The 19,542-nt window shown below is 37.6% G+C and overlaps 2 protein-coding genes across 2 annotated transcripts; one reads left to right on the forward strand and one right to left on the reverse strand.

The window, feature by feature from the left end:
* Positions 1-4,561: 4,561 nt before the first annotated feature.
* On the forward strand, positions 4,562-6,232 carry LOC137940176 (pentatricopeptide repeat-containing protein At1g26900, mitochondrial-like). The gene has a single exon (XM_068785109.1). It carries the CDS (start codon positions 4,562-4,564, stop codon positions 6,230-6,232), a length of 1,671 nt encoding a protein of 556 aa, XP_068641210.1.
* A 1,081-nt stretch (positions 6,233-7,313) lies between these two features.
* LOC137941940 (PH, RCC1 and FYVE domains-containing protein 1-like) lies at positions 7,314-18,788 on the reverse strand. Its single transcript, XM_068787561.1, has 9 exons — positions 18,043-18,788; positions 13,991-14,077; positions 13,544-13,633; positions 13,331-13,411; positions 12,999-13,184; positions 10,816-12,906; positions 10,279-10,425; positions 9,291-9,574; positions 7,314-7,699 (listed from the first exon to the last, which is right to left on the reverse strand). Exons 1-9 carry the CDS (start codon positions 18,088-18,090, stop codon positions 7,534-7,536), a joined length of 3,180 nt encoding a protein of 1,059 aa, XP_068643662.1. The 5' UTR covers positions 18,091-18,788; the 3' UTR covers positions 7,314-7,533.
* Between the last annotated feature and the right edge of the window lie 754 nt (positions 18,789-19,542).

Raw genomic sequence — 19,542 nt, forward strand, 5'->3', positions numbered from 1 at the left:
TCAAAGATAACACTTATCAGTAATCCTAGGGTTTAGGGTTTAACTATTGATTGATAAAAACGAAATACAGAACGACGAAGCAGAGGATATAATTTTCTGTTATCCATTGATAAACTAACAATCTATATAAATAGACTAATACATAACTGAAAGAATTGAGAAAAAATAGGCACGATACAACGTGCAAAAACAAAACTCCCACTTAAGGCACGATAGTCATGATACAATGTGCAAAAACAAGCTGAATCATAACTTACGACACTCCTAAAGACTAGGACAACTAGTCTTAATTTAGAAATTATTAATTTACTCAATAATCCCTCCCTTGAACTAAGGTTCCAGACATAACATTTAGCTTAATAAGAGTCAAACTTTGAAGCTCCATTCCTCAAATTTAATCATTTGAAATGCAAACACCAAGTAGCTTCCTGAGTTTCTGAAATGCATGAAACTTGAGAGGCTTGGTTAGAATATCAGCAATCTGGTTTTCACTTCTACAGAAAATAAGATTAATGACTCCATCATTGTGAGATCCCTCAAGAAATGATACTTCACATCTATATGTTTGTTTTGACCATGTAAAACTGGATTTCTTGAAAGCTTTATTGCTGAACTGTTGTTACTATAAATCTGAATAGGTTCATCCTCCTTAAAATGCAGCTCTTTAAGAATTTTCTTTAGCCAAATAGCTTGACAAACACAAGTTGTTAAAGCAACAAATTCAGCTTCAGTGGATGATAATGTGATAATAGGTTGCTTCTTTGATGACCATGAAACAACTCTTGTACCTATCATGAAAACATACCCAGATGTGTTTTTTTGATCATCTGAATCTCCTGCATAATCACTATCTGTAAAGCCAAACAAATTTGACTTTTCTCCTTTCTTGTAGAACATCCCAAACTCCTTAGTACCTTATAAGTAACCAAAAATTCTTTTTGCAGCTAAGAGATGAATCTCTGTAGGACATTCCATGTACCTGCTAATCATACTTACAACATGCATTATATCTGGTCTTGTTGTTGTCAAATACATTAAACTCCCTACTATTTGTTTGTAAAGGGTGTCATCAACCTTTTTTCCTCCATTATTTTTTTTAGCTTCATACCAAACTCAGATGGAGTATTTACAGGATTACAATCCTTCATCTGAAACTTGGCCAAGATTTCTCACACATACTTCTTTTGAGATATAAAAATTCCAGTAGAAGACTGCACCACTTCCATGCCAAGAAAATAATGCATCAAGCCAAGATTAGACATCTCAAATTCAGCCATCATGGATTTCTTAAAACTACCAAACATGGTTGTATTATTTCCATTGTAAATTAAATCAACTACGTATAAGCAAACAATGAGCATCTTTCCTCCATCTTCAATTTTTATAAAAAGTGTATATTCATAAGGACATTTCTGAAATCCTTCATTCAAAAAATAAGTTTCTATACGATTATACCAAGCTCGTGGAGCTTGTTTTAATCCCTATAGAGCTTTCTTTAACTTATACACGTTATGCTCGTTACCAAGTTTAACATAACCAGGAGGTTGATTGATAAATACCTCTTCTTTCAAATCTCCATGGAAGAATGTTGATTTCACGTCCAACTGGAATATAGGCCATGAGTTTTGAACTGCCTTAGTAATCACCAATCTGACTGTATCATGCCTGACAACCGGAGCAAAGACTTCTTTATAATCAATACAAAACTCCTACTTGTAGCCCTTAGCTACCAAGCGTGCCATGTGCTTGTCAACTTCACCATTTTCCTTCAGTTTTGTCTTGTAAACACACTTTACACCAATTGTTTTTTGCCCTTTTGGAAGATTACATAGCTCCCATGTATCAATTTTTCAATGGCTATAATAGCAGCATCCATAGCCTTTTTCCATTGTGATTATTTGACAACCACTTAAAAAATGGTAGGATCTCAATCTGAAAACAGAGAAAAATGTGTAAGTGGGTCATCACCTTGGTCAACTCCAGTTACTTCATAATCAGTCATCCATGTTGGTCTTCTTCGAATATGTTGAGGCCGTTGTGATTCAGCTGCAAGTGGGCTTTGATCGATTGAAACATTTTGAGTGACTTCCTCTCCTTGCACATTCTCCATAGGCTGCTGCCCTTTTTCATCATCATCAAAATTTGTTGGAATACTTTAACACCATTTTGATTCCATGACCAGGTGTCTTTTTCATCAAATACCACATCACGGCTAATGACAATTTTCATGGTGCTCGGTTTGTATAGTTTATAGGTTTTTGACTTATCACTAATACCAAGAAAAATACATTTTTCTCCCTTGTTATCTACTTTCCTCCTCTTCTCATCTGAAATATGGGCATAGGCAATACAACCAAAAATCCAGAAATAATCTATAGCAGGTTTCCTTTCGCTTCATGTTTCCTCTGGTGTCATATTTTGAACAGCAAGTGTGGGACTTCTGTTTAATATATAGAGGCTCCAATTAACTACTTTAGGTCAGAAACTTTTTGAAATGCCACTTGTAGTCAAAAGGCTTCGTACCATATTCATAATAATACGATTCTTCCTCTCGCATACGCCATTCTGTTGGGGTGTATAAGCTGTTATAAGTTATCTCATGATTTCATAGTTCTCAAAAAAATTTGCAAAGCTTGTGGGGAGGGATTTCTGGATTTTGGGAAGCTCCGAAGGGAGCTTTTGTCGAGTCAGAACGGATCTGCGACGATGGCAAAAATTTTGGGAACTCTTTCTGAAAATATTTCGACTCTGGAGGCCTCTTCTTCTCCTTTCTCCTTCTATGGTTGCGACGCAGGAAAAACAAGGAATAATTGAACGGAAGACGAACACTACGGCTACAGTTGTGGTTTTGTTGTCTCCGAATGGGATTTTTCTACAAAGTCGCTAACCTGGCTCCGATACCACTGATAAAAACGAAATACAGAATGACAAAACAGAGGATATAATATTCTGTTATCCATTGATAAACTAGCAGTCTATATAAATAGACTAATAAATAACTAAAAGAATTAAGGAAAAATAGGCACGATACAACGTGCAAAAACAAAACTCCCACTATAGGCACGATAGACACAATACAACGTGCAAAAACAAACTGAATCATAACTTATGACACTCATAAAGACTAGGACAACTAGTCTTAATTTAAAAATTATTAATTTACTCAACTCTAATAACACTTATCATGTATTATTTACATCCATTTGGAGAGTTGTTGTTGCTAATATAGATTTACGTCAAATCTGATCTTTTCGCTTCCAGATTTTTCTTCGTCGTCATTCAGTCAGGGATCTTACAATGAAGAGGGCCGTGAAGCTTTCTTTACCCATAGCGTGTCTTCCGAACGATTTGCTAGTAGAAATGACTACCGGGGTCGCGTCTTCTTCGTTGGCTACTCTGATCGACTTGAAGTTAAGGTAAGTAAATTCAACCACTCATGTTTTAGTTTATTTCTTTCGACCACTCAGTTTGACGTTTGTGTTTATTGATATTTGCAGTCGTAAAGAATTTTTTGAGATTGCAAAAGATAAACATGTTCTTCGACGGTTTTTTTCTCGAAAATCAGCCTGTTGTTGATTGGAAGAAGTCTTCGACTGCTTCATCGCTTCGCCAACGATGTGAAGAAAGTGAGAATCCTGAAGCATTATTCAAGCTTGGAATGGTAAATTTCAGTAGATTTATGTAACTCACCTTTCAATATATCGTTTGCATGTTGGTGTATTCTGACTTTTTTGTCATATACATTTTTAGGTTAAATACTTCTTCTGTAAAAATGTGAAGACCGATGAAGAACTCTTGAGGAAATCTTCTTGTTCTCGGCATCTTGAAGCTACTTATGTACAAAATCGAAATGGAAAAAATGATTCCAGGCGAGAAGGCATAGAGCTTCTGAACAAAATTGAAATGGAAAAAATGGATAACTACCGTGAACGATCGAAGAAGGTTTTAGATGATCTATGGTTCAAGATTCGTTTATCTGGATTTGCTCACAACTGTGTCCATCCCATGTGTAGAAACGGAGGAAGAAGAGGCGAGTGGGATCCATGGGACGAAGACAACTTCTGTAGTGAAATTTGCTAGTGCGTTTGTAAACAACTTATCATTATGTGTGTAAAGTAGCAAAGAAATCTTGTTCAGGATTTTCAAGAAAGAGTATTAGGGTTTATAAAGATGATAATTTTTATGTAATTATCGAGATTTTTTAATGGTTTAATTTCTTTTTAATTATTTGATTAGAACATGAGCATTAATGTTTTTTCAGGAATCGGGGTTCCATAAACCCAAGAAGAGATATTGGGCCAAATAAAGTCAATGACACCAAGAACAAATAGGTCATGGGCCTAATTAGAAAACAAGAGAGAATAATGGGCTTTTGGATTTTTTTAATTTTATTGTACGGATCAAGTGTGACTGTAAGGTTTGAATCTTAGCGCCTACCAGGTGGAAGTTCCTCTGTTCAGAGACGAAGAGGGTGTTGTCGTGTTCGATGATCTCACTTGCTACTATCCGATTGGCTCGAAAACTTACAAAAAATTACCCTGCTCAGTGTGGCGAGCGTTTAATGCATTCTTTAAACCAAGAGACGGTCCTTTCTCTCTTGAATGAATGCACGCAAACCTCCGAAATCTCACAATGTCATGGATACATGGTCAAAACCAGTCTCGACCTCCTCACCTTCCCTCTGAGCAAGTTGCTTGCAGCCTCCGTTATCAACATGAACTACGCTCGATCACTCTTCAATCGAATTGAGAACCCTTCTCTTTTCAACTACAATACCATGCTCAGAGGCTATTCAGTAAGCGAAAATCCGAAGGAAAGCTTTTATATATTTAATACGTTGAGAGCTCTTGGAATTCCGTTGGATCAGTTTTCTTTTATTGCCACCCTCAAATCATGTGCTCGTGAATTTGCTGTTCAAACAGGTGAATGTATCCATGGAGTTGTCGTGAGGTCTGGATTTGAGATTTTCATCAATCTAATGAACACGCTGTTGCACTTTTATTGTGCTTGTGGAAACATAAGGGATGCACACCAGTTGTTCGATGGGTTCCCTCATTTCAGAGATGTCGTCTCTTGGAGTGTCTTAATGGGTGGATACCTTCAAAGTTCTAGGCCTCGTGATGTGATGGAATTGTGCAAACAGTTGCATATGGATGGTCTGGGGATTAGCCCTGTGGCAACCGTGACTGCTCTATCAGCTTGTGGTGATCTGAAGGAGTTGTTTTGTGGGGAATCACTTCATGCGTATTGCCTTAAGAAAAGTTATGATCTAAATCTGGATGTGGTCACTGCAATTATCTCCATGTATGGCAAATCTAAATGTGTACAATCTGCAAGGATACTGTTTGATGAGATTGATGGTAAGGACGTTATTTTGTGGAATTGCGTTATAGATGCACATTGTAGAGAAGGCCTTCTTGAAGAATCACTAGCTTTATTGAGGCTAATGAAAATCGGATCTGTGAAACCCAATTCAGCCACTTTTGCAGCACTGCTTTCAGCTTGTGCATCCTCAGGAGATCTCACAATTGGGAGATGTGTACACGAATACGTAGAAGAGCAATTGATAGAGCTGGATCCTATTTTAGGTACAGCTCTTATTGATATGTATTCCAAGTGTGGATCCATAAAGGAGGCAGTGACAATCTTTAACCAAACACCTCATAAAGATGTAATGTGTTGGACGGCAATGATTAATGGATATGGTCTTCATGGACAAGGGGACAAGGCCCTTCAAATGCTTCAGAAGATGGAGCAACTAGGAGCTAAGCCCAATGAAGTCACATTCCTAGCAGCCTTAAGTGCATGCAGTCATGGAGGTCTTGTGACAGAAGGGAAGAAGTGTTTCCAGAGGATGATTGTGGACTATGGTTTTTTTCCTGGGATTGAACATTTTGGGTGTATGGTAGATTTACTGGGTCGAGCAGGGTTGCTAATTGAAGCTTTTGAATTGATCGAGAACTTTCCAGTGGAGAAAGATGCTACAGCATGGCGGGCTTTCCTTGCAGCTTGTAGGGTCCATGGCAATGTTGAGTTGGGTGAATTAGCCAAGAGGGCACTAATGGATTTGGGTGATAAGCACCCAGCAAATTTAACCCTTCTAGAAAGTATTTACACTCTTGCTAGGAGAGAAGTTAAACAGAAGGATTTGATGGAAGAGAAACGGATGAAGAAGGAAGCAGGATGGAGCTTGATAGAAATAAGTAGTGGTAGCGGGAGAAAGTTGGTTTGAGAAGTTAAGAACCGCACATAGCAGCTGTAATCAAATGGATTGCAACGCCTGAACAATCTGATCTTTCAAAGCACCAATGCCAACATAGAGATGTGAAAGATCTTATCTGCATGGCTTTAAGCAGGTACAATTGGAAAAAAAACAGTCAAGAGGTCAAGCTTGCTTACATTTGGTGCTTATTGTGCAAAAAAACATATTGTCCAAAGTCTCTTGTTGAGTTTGAAACTCCTCTAGATATCAAAGGAAAAACAAGTAGCTAGACAGAGCCTGGACATCAACCATTTCATCAAAGTCACCCTACTTAACTACTGTGCCTTATTTGCTCCCTCACTTCAACAAAGTTAAAGGAGTGACATATTCCTCTGAATGATCAAAGCGAGGTTGACTTCAGCTGCTGAATTCTGCCTATTAACACCTTTTAATATAAGCAAAGCCTCTGCAGTTGGCAACATGTCTTCTCTGAGTAAGAAATCAGATGACCTTAAGAACTTGACATTGGTTTTTCTCAAGCTTTTTTTAACCTATTAGTTGCTTCACGTTCTAATTTTGTTTCCTTGCCTTTTTCTTCAGGTTGACAGGTTGAGGCAACAGTCATTCATGCCCAAATTCATTACATGATTGCTCAAATAAGATGTTACACTATGATATCATCTAGCCAGAGACATACTGTAAGTATTTTAGATGGGAGTGTTTTTGTAATTATTTCATATATGAGGGACAAAAAGCTTTATCCATTTGAGAAAATAGGTTGTTTATATGCTTTTGGACATAAAAGTGTATAAAATGATGACTTTTGATCTATAAATTTTATCAATTAAAATATTTTTGAATTTATTTTTGTGACAAAATGATTGCTGGGGGTTTGGCATCATGTTGTTAAGTATTTATATATAGCTAATAGGTTTCCTCACTTGGAACTCATAATATTTACATAGTAGATGATAGTTCCTGTTGCAGTGAAATGGAACAAAACTTTTTGATGTATTTCTATTAAGGCAATGTAATTTTGTTACATTGAAAAAAATGGGGAAAAAATACTGGTGAGGAAGCTATTATAAGAACCTCAACCCTGAACGTGGTGTAGAAGGAAAAAAAGAAAACTAACTGCATTCTTAGATCCTAAGGCCACCCAAAAAACAAGTATTCAGTTTAGCCTCCCCCATTTTTCCCTTTTTCTCCTCAGATCTGTTAAATTCCCATGCAGGATCTTCCGTGTATGGTTAGGCCCTCTGGATGAACAAAAGGAAAAAAAAGGATTTACATTTTCTGTTCAAGTAGGTGGCTTTCTATGCTGGTAACTGTCAGTCGATTACAGAGTCCTTGTTTTCTGACCCTGAGGGAGAACCACCTGGAATAGAACCACCACTAACAGATTTTTCACTCATACTGATGTTGTACTTCTCCAATACCCTCACCCTGTTCTCCGACCACCACTTCTCTGCTTGTTTCTCACTAAATCTTTTCCTACTGCAATTCCATCAAAAGTTATATAAATATCACAAGATAGAAAAACTAACACAGTTGTTCATACAAGTGTAAGATTGAGAAGTATAAAACTAGAGGTTAAATCAAAATTGTGCAGTGATGAGATACATATAACCTAGTTTCTAAGTGTGGAGAAGCTCCAATCTTTCATATGGTGAGTTTGTAAGAATAATAACTGAAAAGGGAAAGCAGAAAAATCCATCTTTATTATTGTTATTTTATGAAACTGAATAATAAGATGTAATGTTAGTCACTTCTTGTGTTCCTGACATGAACGAATGATTCCACCCCATATTCCACCTTAAGGAATGTTTCATAGTTGTCCCTGGATGAAAAGATTCAGAAACAGAGAAACTAGAGGTCAAATCTAGAAATTAAGTGATGATGAGAATTCATAAATCTTAGAGAAGTTAGACAAGCTCCTATCTTGCATATAGAAACTCTTTTCAGAGTAATGACTTCAAAGGGAAGGGAGGAAAATCCATCTTGTTTATCGTAGTTATTTATGAACTGAAAAATATGATGATGTAGTGTTAGTCCCTTCTTAGCTTTTCCAATCCATTAATTCATATTACACAACAAATTTTCTTTTAACTAAAACAAATGTTGATCAAACATAACATGCAAAAAATAGATAATTAAATAAAATAACTAATGTGTACAAGGCACTCAGCAACCAGAGGGCCTACTTGAGTGTCACTGAGCCGAGCTGACTTGGCTCAGTTCTCACCCGAGCTTGTTAGCCTGAAATTGGCCAAGTGTGTCTCTGTGTGTCTATGTAATATCGTTTTGTATAAGAGACAAAACTAAGAGGTCGAGCAGAACTAAATTACATAGTATTGATGGTTACATCAATAACGACAAAAAGGAATGACTGATTAGTCAAGTACAGGCATATACTTGGGGCGATGGGAAATCAAAATAAATTTATGCATAGTCTAGTCAGAAACTGGATCCCACTATAAAAGCTAACAGTCTGCAATCATTTCTAGATGAACCTGACCGCCTGACCCTAGTGTCTCAACATGTAACCCAATCAAGGCATAATACATAAAAAGAATCCCTCAGAAATGGGAAGATAAAACCACCCTTTAATGACATTTTGCATAAACCCGACACCCAAATGCTTAATTCTTTATTTTGGCCTTCGGGCCATCATAATTTCAAAAAAACAAAAACTATTCCCCCAAGAACACAGCTATGGAAAACTCTATAATAAGCAACTAATCACCAAATGACTGGAATTTTATTTGCCTATGGCCTTAGGGTTTCCGCCAGATTGTCTTAGGTTAATTTTCATCGTACCTGACTAACCCAATGACCCAACCATCTTATCTCCGTGAGCCCACAGAAGCTTAGGGCTTGTAAGGTCCAGAAAGGAACCATATCAATTGCACCATGTGCACCACAATGAAAAAACAAGCTCATAAAATGAATAGAAAACTGAACATTTTAGAAGAGACAACTATTAATCTTTTAGGGGTCCATACTTTTGCAATTGAAAAGTTGTGCCAACTACCAGCAGATTCTAATGTAGGCTAATTAGTAAATGTGGAAAATGCATGATCCTTACCTGAAGCGGACACGCTTGAGTTCCTTGCTGCCATTTGCTAAGGAACACAGAGTTATGTATACACCTGGTTCATCTTGTTCCACCCACTCTTCTTCTGCTGCAGTTGCTTTGGCTCCATTACAGAAATCTGAATTACTCAAGAGTTCATTGGCATCAAGCTCATGAGATTCTGTTAGGGATCTCAGATTGTTGTTGTCCATTGAGGCTACATTGAGGACATTCGATATATGTGATCTACAATCATCCATAGATCCTCCAGGGACCCTTTCAGCCAAATCTCGTAACTGCCAAAATGTCAAACCGTACTAGTTGAGTTAGATTTTATATGACTTTTACTTTTGAAGCAAAACTTTCTTTAGGAAATTTAGACACTCAGATCGAACTGCAGGGATTCAAATTATAAATGAGCTACCTGAAACTTGCAGTGGATCTTTTCTAAGAGCTGAAGATAATGAATATTTTTTGAAGCAAAAATATAGTTATTAGTGACCAGACTATTTTTGGCTACTGAGAAAACAGCAGAAAGAGGAAATAGTATTAAATAAACAGACAAACTGAATGACGTGCCTTCCCTCTTAAAAGATATTCTGAAACAGGCAATATAACAAAACATTAATGTTTTGAACATATGAGTGCAGCTCAGAGCACTTTCAGTTTCATGTCAAATAAATTGGCAATGGCACATCCATTTTATAATCAGTCCAGTGAATCTGGAAGTGTTGTAAGGATAGGATTCAACAGATAATTGCTCATGATGTATATTAACTTTCTAGTTGGGTATAACAGGCTCAATACATCATCGTTAGAAGGGCATGTTCAACATTTACATCACCATACAAATTAGAAATGTAGGTCTGATACGGGGCATTGGAGCAAAAGACAGAAGGTAATTCTTCACTAGTTGTGAAACACACTAATTGTACTTTTTTGGAAGGAAGAGATCATAAACAATGAAAGTTATTATACTTTTGGAAGACAGCAACCTCACCTGCACATTTAGAGACTTGATCACTTCTTTAGCAGCCTTGCATTTAGCAGTTTCCTCACCTGCCTTTGCAGTAGCCTCCTTCAATTGTTTCGTAGTTCTTTCCAGCTCAACTTCTAAAAGCTGGGATTTACGGGTAAGATCCTCTACCTGCAAATCAAGAGATTTTTATTATTCTTATTAGTAGTAGTGTTAGTATAAACTTATTACTATTTTTATTAGAAATTGATATGCCAAACCAAACTGTCAGGTCACTCATTACTAGAAACTGTCATCATTTCAATAAGCAAACAAGTGTACCTAGGTATGCACATTATTCATATTGCAATCATAATACACATATAAACTTTGTTGTACAATAAAATCTCCAAGTCTAATTGATTTAGATAATATTTATATGCCCTTAGACCAAATAAATTATGGAAAAGGGATATACAGATGTAGGATAGTGCAGTTATAATAACTAAACTGATGAGAGCCTACCGGCTCCAATGGTGTGGTTAGAGTAACTGATGATTTGGATGAAGCAAAAAGACTAACCTGTGCCCTTAGAATAAGAATCTCTTGGTTTAAGCTGTCGTTTCTCTGTTTTGAACTGCTGAGAATAAGATCGGGAGAAGAAAGACCTATAACCACTGGAGTTGGAGTCATTGAACGAGCAGGGCTTTGTTTCCTTGAAACAGGAGACGATGCTCGTGAGACCATTCTTGAACCAGGAACAGAAGCAGAAAATATTTTCTTTGAAGGACCAGGCATAAAATACGATGATCTTGAGCTGGAGAGCCTTCCCCAGTTAGAACTGCTCCCATTTAGTACAGAGGAAGTACGACAAATACTTGATTCCTTGTTCCACTTCCCTTGTTTGAAGGAATCAACAGATGAGAGCCTTGATAACTGCCCCTGCATCTTGACCTCTATTGTCTCTTCACTTGGAGGAGTAGGAACTGAACTAACATTCCGATGCTTCACTGCTCGAGCTGTGGGTCCTGCTTCTATGACCTTTTTGAGTTTCACATAACAATCATCACACACCCGATAAGGTTTGTTAACATTCGGAGCCAGAGATGCTCTTAGAGATTTCCTACTGCTGCAAGCTTTGCAGAAGACCAGCCCACAGTTATAGCAGTTATGGCGTTTTCTTCTAAAACCAAATGGATTTCGGCAACCCGAACATATGGATTGATCAGCACTTGAAACCCATTTATGTAGACAGATAACAGCAGTGAAATTTGAACCACAGACCACACTCTTAACCTGTTTGTCCTTGAGAACTTCAACTAGGGTTGGAGTATTTCTGTCATCATTGTCCCCGTGGCCTAAACGACCATTTGCCCCTTTACCCCAAGTGTAAACCTCTGTTCGAGAAGTCAAAATGGCAACATGGTGGGAGCCACATGCTATCTCTTCCACAAAACTATTGTGTATTTTACCTTCAATACAATTAGGGACCTTACCATCAGCATTCGGGTCCCCCAGCTGCCCGAAGACAGCACTACCCATTGTGTACACTCGACCCCCGGTTGTAAGTGCAATTGTAACGCTATGTCCACATGCCACTTGGCAGAAGCTGGGATCCACCAGAGCAGCCACACATGCTGGGACAAGCCTAGGTTCATTATCACTATGTCCTAGTCGCCCTTTATCCCCATCACCCCATGTAAATAGTTTCCCTGATGGAAAGGTAGTAGAGCCAGATGAACTAACCATAACTTCAACAACTGCCGCAGTGTGCCAAACACCACAAGCTGCCCTTACTGTTCTGAGTCCCTTGAGAGATTCTACTTCTCTTGGTACACTTGCACTTCTACGATCACCATGACCAAGGACACCAAAAGTTCCATCACCAAATGTAAACAGCTGGCCTGCAGATGTTACAACGGCAGTATGCCACGGTCCACAGGAGACTGATGAGACATGTACCCCTTCCATTAGACCCATTACCTTTTTAGGGATCCAGTGACTAACTTCACTTCCATGTCCAAGAAGCCCATAATTATGGGTCCCATCCCCCCACGTGTAAAGATCCCCAGATAGTGTCACAGCACATGTGTGATATTCCCCACATGAAACAAGTTCAATGTTCATCCCACTAAGAGCTTCAACCAGTTTTGGTTGGGACACATCAGCTTCTACTCCATGCCCTAGCCTACCTCCTGACTCTTCTCCCCAACTGAACACCCCCCCTTGTTTGGTGACCAACACGGCATGCTGACTCCCACAAGCTATATTGTGGACATCAAGCACTGTGGTTGATTCTAGTGCCTTTGGGAGAAAAGCATCCATGGTCATCAACAAACTTCCAGAGTGCTGAGTCCCCCCTCCAAGCAACCCATCAGCTATTCCTTTTCCCCACATAAAAACATCACCTAATGCATCAAAATCTTCATGAGCTGATCCTTGGCTTGATGAGCTAACTGCACTGGATAGACTCACTCGGAAACCATCAGCAGTGGAGCCCCTATTGTCTGTACTTGCGGAGGAAAATGAGTTCAGGGAAGTACATACTGGATCTGGTTGAGTGGAACCTTTTGAGGCTGCTGTGTACAATATCACATCACAAAATGCTTTTCCTAATCCATTGGGTGCTGGACCCTCACATGCATTTGGATTTCGTTGGGAGATCCTCGAATGCTGATCACCAAACAAAAGTGAAAAAGAACAACTTTAATTAAAAATAATGAAAAACAACTTACTAAGTGTGGGACATGTACAAGTTAGGCAACCTTGCTTGAGGTATCACTGCCCCCAAAAGAAGCAGTTAAAGGGGAACTTCGTGTATGTGGACTGCTTGTGTCAGAGGAACCTCTATCACTTCTAGCATCGGGTTTCCACTTAGTGTAGGCACCACGTGAAATCAATGCTTTCAAACCAACAAACCATACTTCTGCTTCATCCTTGTCCTTGCATATCTGTCATATATAAAAATCCTCTCATAAGCACAACAGAGTAGAAACATTTCATCAATTATACAACTGCGCCATTTTATCAATCTTTACAACATTATATTTTGTTTGAATAATAAACAATTAACTGAAATCAATCAAAAACAACGCACCAGATCTAAAGACCTATCGTTGTATATAAGTGAAAATGACTGATACTCCTTGTGTGGCTGCGGATAACGCTGAAAAATGGCCTGAAAGACAAGCAGACAAATATCATGTGCTCAATAATGTCACTTTTCTCATCCTCAAAAAATAACGACATGGATAATCTACTATCACCTAAACATAGGAATACAAAAGTAATGATCATAGGAGACACTTACAGTGCGTTGTCCAGGAATGATTCTTGATACATCACTTAGTTTAAGTTGTTTCTCATCTTTGCCAGAGTACCATAACAATAGAGACTCATCCTGAAAAGTAAACACATAAACCTGAGCAAGGATGTGAACTGAAATCATATAACATAAATTTCCAGACAACACAAAAGGATAAACATGGGGTTAACACACAAAATACCCATCCTAAAAAAAATTCATATCCAATGTCACCTTTTTACTCCATTGCAGATGGATATCATTTTTCTTTTTGATAGTACAGATGGATTACAATAAATGTAATGAAAATCTCGAAGTAACTAAAATGACTTTAGACTACATTTTGTACGACAGTTTGTTAAGTTCAAAATGCTCATTTCATGTAAATCACAGTGAGGTAAAGTGAAAATTTCAGAGATATATTTGCAACTTCATGGCTGCAAGCCAACTTACATTAGAAAGTCTAAACGGACAGAACTTTGGCTTTCCCCTACGCCCATGTTTTTGGAGTATTGCACCCTTCTTAAGGGCTGTGATAGCCTGCACATCAGAAGAAAATTCATAAGTAAACTAAAATACACCTATAATAGAGCATTCAATGACAGCAGCCACCAAGATGCAAAGACCACTATCAAATGAATCATATGTAAAATGCAAACATTTCTGTTAAAGCTATAATAAACATAGAGAAAGAGAGAGAGAGAGAGAGAGAGAGACAGAGAGACTATGAGCTTATGTATATAATTATCCAAAAAAGCTACAGGTAAGTATTTTTGCTGCTATAAAATCATATGACACACATTAGTCAATGTGACCTGTTAAAGATACACTAATTGAGAATCTCAATATAAATGATACATCTGATTTGTTTACTTATTTTTTGAAACAGTGATGATTATATTAAAATAAAGGCCAAAATGCCAGAATGCAAAACAGAGCAGAGGTATCCATTACAATGAGAAATTGGAGGTAAACCACTCCGAAAGCTAGAGAATCAGAAATAAAATTAGCTGAACAATTAACTTGAAATCCACGACATAGAATCTTAAATGTCATGAAATAAAACAAAAGCTGGTCCATGATACAACAGCAATAAAAAGGAAGAGTTCTGAGATAAAGGAATGGATTGGAAGATTGCTGCCATATTCACTGATCCTGTTCTTGCACAAAGGACCTGTGTTGGATAAAGCACATGAAGATGTACCTAGAGGCTTGATCTATTGAGTATTAGGAAGAAAGAATGTATCAGTAGGATAGAGTTATTAGGTGAGCAATTGGATATATCTGTCACTCCAATGATATATAATGTATCAGGAACTCTTAGTAATATGTGTTAGTTACTTTAGGGGCAAATTAGTCTGCATACTTGTAAATAGGGACCTTGAGGACAATTGATGATTAGGAGAAGTAGGGCGGACTTGGACGTGGGGACATCCTAGTTAAGCTCAAAATTCAAAGTTTGAGTTAAGATGGAGTTAAGTGACTCAAATTTAAGTGCTCGAGTTGATATTGAAATTTTCTTATGGAATTGTACCTATTGTAAACCATCTTATTTCATAAATTGAAGACGAACTCAACGGGGGCATGTGCTAGACCTCTACAATATTTTTTTTGGTGTTTCTCTATTAAAAAAACCTCCCTTTCTCTCACCTTTTGTCAGAAAATACCAGAACCATGTGATCTTGAGCTCTGGCCTTACTTTCATATTGAATGGGTATCCAACAAATAGATCCCGGGCCTTTTGCTTCAAAAGATCGACATGGAGATCAAACCCAAAAAGAAATGTATGTTTTTGTTGTGCACTAGTTTTTTTAGTTATGAAGTTGGAACTCCAACTAGACGACTCTTTTTTCCCCTTTCCTAGCCAAGAGAGCTTTTCTTCTACACTTAAGCAGAATGGTGATCATCTCTTGCATCTAGGACCTGAGAAGTGATTAATAGAAGCCAAAAAGATTAACTTTGGTTGAAGCCAAGGCAGATTTGTTGCCTTTGGCGCAAGCTCAAGTTGATTCAAGCCCATAGATGAAAGCAACTTGAACTTATCTAAAAGAGATCTTTTGGCTACGAATTGCAAGTTTGAGATGACTCAGGCCCATCTAGAAGACAAATTCTAGGCAACTCGATCCCCTCAAGAAAACTTCACTAGTCTAGGGGCACACTGGAGGTGACTCAAGCTGTCCAGGATGTAGTTTTTCAGAATGACTTGAGGCAATCAAACTTGCTAAAGTGATGACTCATCCTCTTGAAATGCCCAAGGTATTGACAACTTGCATACAAGACAAGGTGGGTTTAGTGCCCATATGGATGGCTTCACAGCCTAGGTCGACTATGTCAAGCTTGATCTAGCCTTGAGTTAGAGTTAATAGAGATCCAAATTGTAGTCAATTGCTTGAAGATAGGCCAAAAAAAATATCCACCACATCTAGACAAAATCTCACATAGCCTAGTGAAGATCTTCAAGAGTTATAGGGCAGCCACCTTAAGGAGGTTCAAACCAAATCCTCCAGTTGAAGATGACCTCAGTATCCAAGCTACTTGAAAAATAAAAGCTACTATATGCAGTATTGAAGGCCAAATTATATCGCAAGGAGACTCTTTTAGTTAACCAGGCTCAGTGATTTTTTCTTTTTCTTTTTTTGCTGATTATAACACACACGTCCCCCTTTTCCTTTGGTGAGACTTTGAATGCAAGACCTCACAAATAAAATCCCCACCAATCCCATCCCCCCCTAAAAATGTGACCGTTGGGCCAAAGGCCCAAGTCATAACCAGACTCTCTTATCCCTGGGAAGATAAGAGGATATAGTACAAAAAATAAATATTGGAAGGCAAAAGAGGACATTGACACCTCAAATGCTACGCATCAGGCCCACCAGATCAGTTGAAGACAAAATTTGACGATAACACAGCTATTAGATCAACCATGCTCTATGGAGGAAGGCATTAAATGGAGAAAAGGCCTCTTGTACAGAGATGAGGGAGCCAGGATAAGAATGTCAAGGCCGATGTGCCAACATTATGAAATAAAAAGTCAAAAATGAAATTAATAGACAGCAGTTAGAAGAATCCAAAGACAATATATATATATATATATATATAAAAGATTGGTGTCCTAATAGTGTGCCAGTAAGAGCACAAAGCAAATGAGAGTTGATGACTGAAAGACGGGATGATCAAAATGACAATGGATCTACAGTAGTAGAGAGACCCAAAAAGGGCGATATAGCAAGGTAGTTCGCAAATGATATGTCGAATTGGAAGAGGAGGATTTGTGTAAATAATTTTACCATAGTTGGGCAAAGACATTGATAGAAACAAATCAAACAATGATGGGTCATCTTGCAGGCTTGAGCACTTTTTGGACTAAGTGTCTCTTTTCAAGATGATCATTTTGTGCCTATTTAGTAACCACTTTTCTGGGCTAGGAAATTTGGTTCTGTTGCTTCCACTTCCACCATCCTCCTCTATCAAAACAATCAATAAGGAATGCACGTTTGATTGATGTACCTGTATGCAAACCCCTCAATTCCTGCCATATGAATACTACAAGGCACACAATCTCATTAATGTAATCTGTCAAATCTTGAGGATTTCAGCACCAAGGCCTAGTACATCATAAGTTACAAACTCAGCAACTAGAACTAAATAGGTTAGTGCTTGCAGTTATGAAAGAGCCCTCAATGACTTCAAAGGACATATTAGCTGATTTTTATTTGCATAACTTTGAGAAGATTATTCCAATATATTAACAACCTAAAATGCTTGTAAGGGATGTTAACAATCACGCAAAGTTCCCATGACTAAACCATGCAAAAAGAGAGATGCAAAACATCCTTTGAAGAAATTCCACTAAACAAAATCAATACATCCTTTCAAAAAAAAAAGTCAAAACACCCAAAAAGGTTCTTTTGGTAAGTATTGAGGTATAGGGAACTGAGAATAACATGTTCTTACCCTTGTTCACTACCAAATTTACAGAGCTGGAACAAATTTCTCTAGAATTCTGGTGAATCTTTGCACAAAACCAATGTTTCTAGTAGATCATCAATCTTTCTGATCCTAATAAGCCAAGAATTTGCAAGCCAATAACCCAACTTAAAAGTTCAGATTGCTTGTCACAACACATCTTTCTCCAGACTTTCACTATTTTAGGATCTTTGTTTCAGAATTACCTTCCACAGAAAAGATAAAATAAGGAGATGTCACTTTAGTTTAATAAAATCTGTATTACTTCCAGTTTATGTCACCAGTTGACATGAGATGAATGGTTCACAAACAAAAGATGCTCAACTTTAGTTACTGAATGAGGTGAATATCCAAAATAATAGTCTTTCTAGAATACCTTATGCCAAAATTCCAATTTCAAAATCTTGTGAAAATGTTGTGGTGTTCATCTCAATTTGGTAATGTATAGAAGTAAAAAACTAGTGGAGTCATCTCAATTTTATATAGATACAAATACTTTCACGCAACCAAAAAAAAATATATTCTTATACGAATCTCACCTGTTCTACATCCCTCTCTATAGCACCGCTCCTTATGATTTCTGCCATTTATCCCCAAGTTCAGGTGCATGTCCTGTATAAAACCATATCCATTTGAAGAAAAGAGAAGCCTCATACACTTATGAGGGAACCTCCAAACCTGCCCCATGCAGGCCTTCACGGAAGTTCTGAGCTAGAAGACGGAAACACAGCTTCATTTATTCCATGAGAGGAGAATAGAATTCATAAATATTCACAGTCACAAGCTCAATGGGAGACCCTAGCAATACAAAGCTAGCACTACAAATGTACCATTCTCCAACGTTTCGTAGCCTCCCAACGATTTACATCCTCGACAATAACGACAAAATTAAACACAAGTCGAACCAAAAAAGTGATACCCGGGCATCCTGAACCTCGTTTATATGACGAAACAGGAATTGCTAAGCCTTAAGAAAATGCGGTCTTCTTCTCGCCCCCATCCCATGCAATGTCGTAATTCCACATATCAATATCTGCGCCTTGAAAACTTTTCCGAGCTCAACAGCTAAATACCCTAGGTCAGAAACCCTAATCACTCACGGATTTCAACTAAAATTCCACAGCTACACCTGAAACCACCCAATGCCGATTGACATTGCGAATATTTCTTCAACCTGAGAAAGATCCACTTAGCGCAATGCCTTTCCGACTAATCTGAGCTCCTTTGCTCGGATCAGCGAGCAGAACCGATCGATATTTGTTCAAATGACCGTTCGCGGATACGATTTCAAATTACCAGCCGCAGCGCCGCGTGAAACTAAAAACCCAAATTGAAACATTGTTTTGCTTGAATGGAGATGAGAAAAATGTAAAAATCCAAAATATAAATTTAAATAACATTAAATAAAATCCACTTTTTTGGGATTATCTCTCGCTTCGTTATTTTTAACTGTCTTTCGTTTCTTTTAATAATCCCCCCAATTCATGCCACGCCAGCGCCAACAGAATCTTTTCACTTTATCCATTTTGAAATTAGCGGGATCCAATCCCTAAGTTTCCTAATATTTTTAAATATTATAAAAAAATAATTTATATCAATAATTTTTTAAATATTTTTAATATACTTTTTATTAATAATAAAAATATATAACTACTTTGTATTTATAATTTTTTTTTTTTACTAAAATACACTCGTATGTACCCTCCCCCCTTTGCGCAACATGTGGGGAATTTTTACTCTATGCAATTGGGTCACTTGAGTAAATCCCTATACCCTAAACCCATAACCCGAATAAATGATCCCTTCCCACAACCGATTTAATATGCGTTTTATAACAAAGCTAGAATATGATTATATTATAAATTTTATTTTTAAATCAACCCTGTAAATTTTTCTATTAAAATAATATTTGTTTTAATAATTTATTTTATTTTGTGTTAACTATATTGTTGAAAAAAGTGTTCAAACCTTATGAACAAAACCCAAATACCCGGGACAAATTTAGTGGGAGTGGGACTCGAACACTGGACCAACCTTCT

This window comes from Aristolochia californica, unplaced genomic scaffold (genome assembly GCF_029961685.1).
Source record: "Aristolochia californica isolate CCGP_79_NKW_82.1479 unplaced genomic scaffold, dmAriCali1.0.hap1 SCAF_9, whole genome shotgun sequence".
Classification (NCBI taxonomy): domain Eukaryota; kingdom Viridiplantae; phylum Streptophyta; class Magnoliopsida; order Piperales; family Aristolochiaceae; genus Aristolochia; species Aristolochia californica.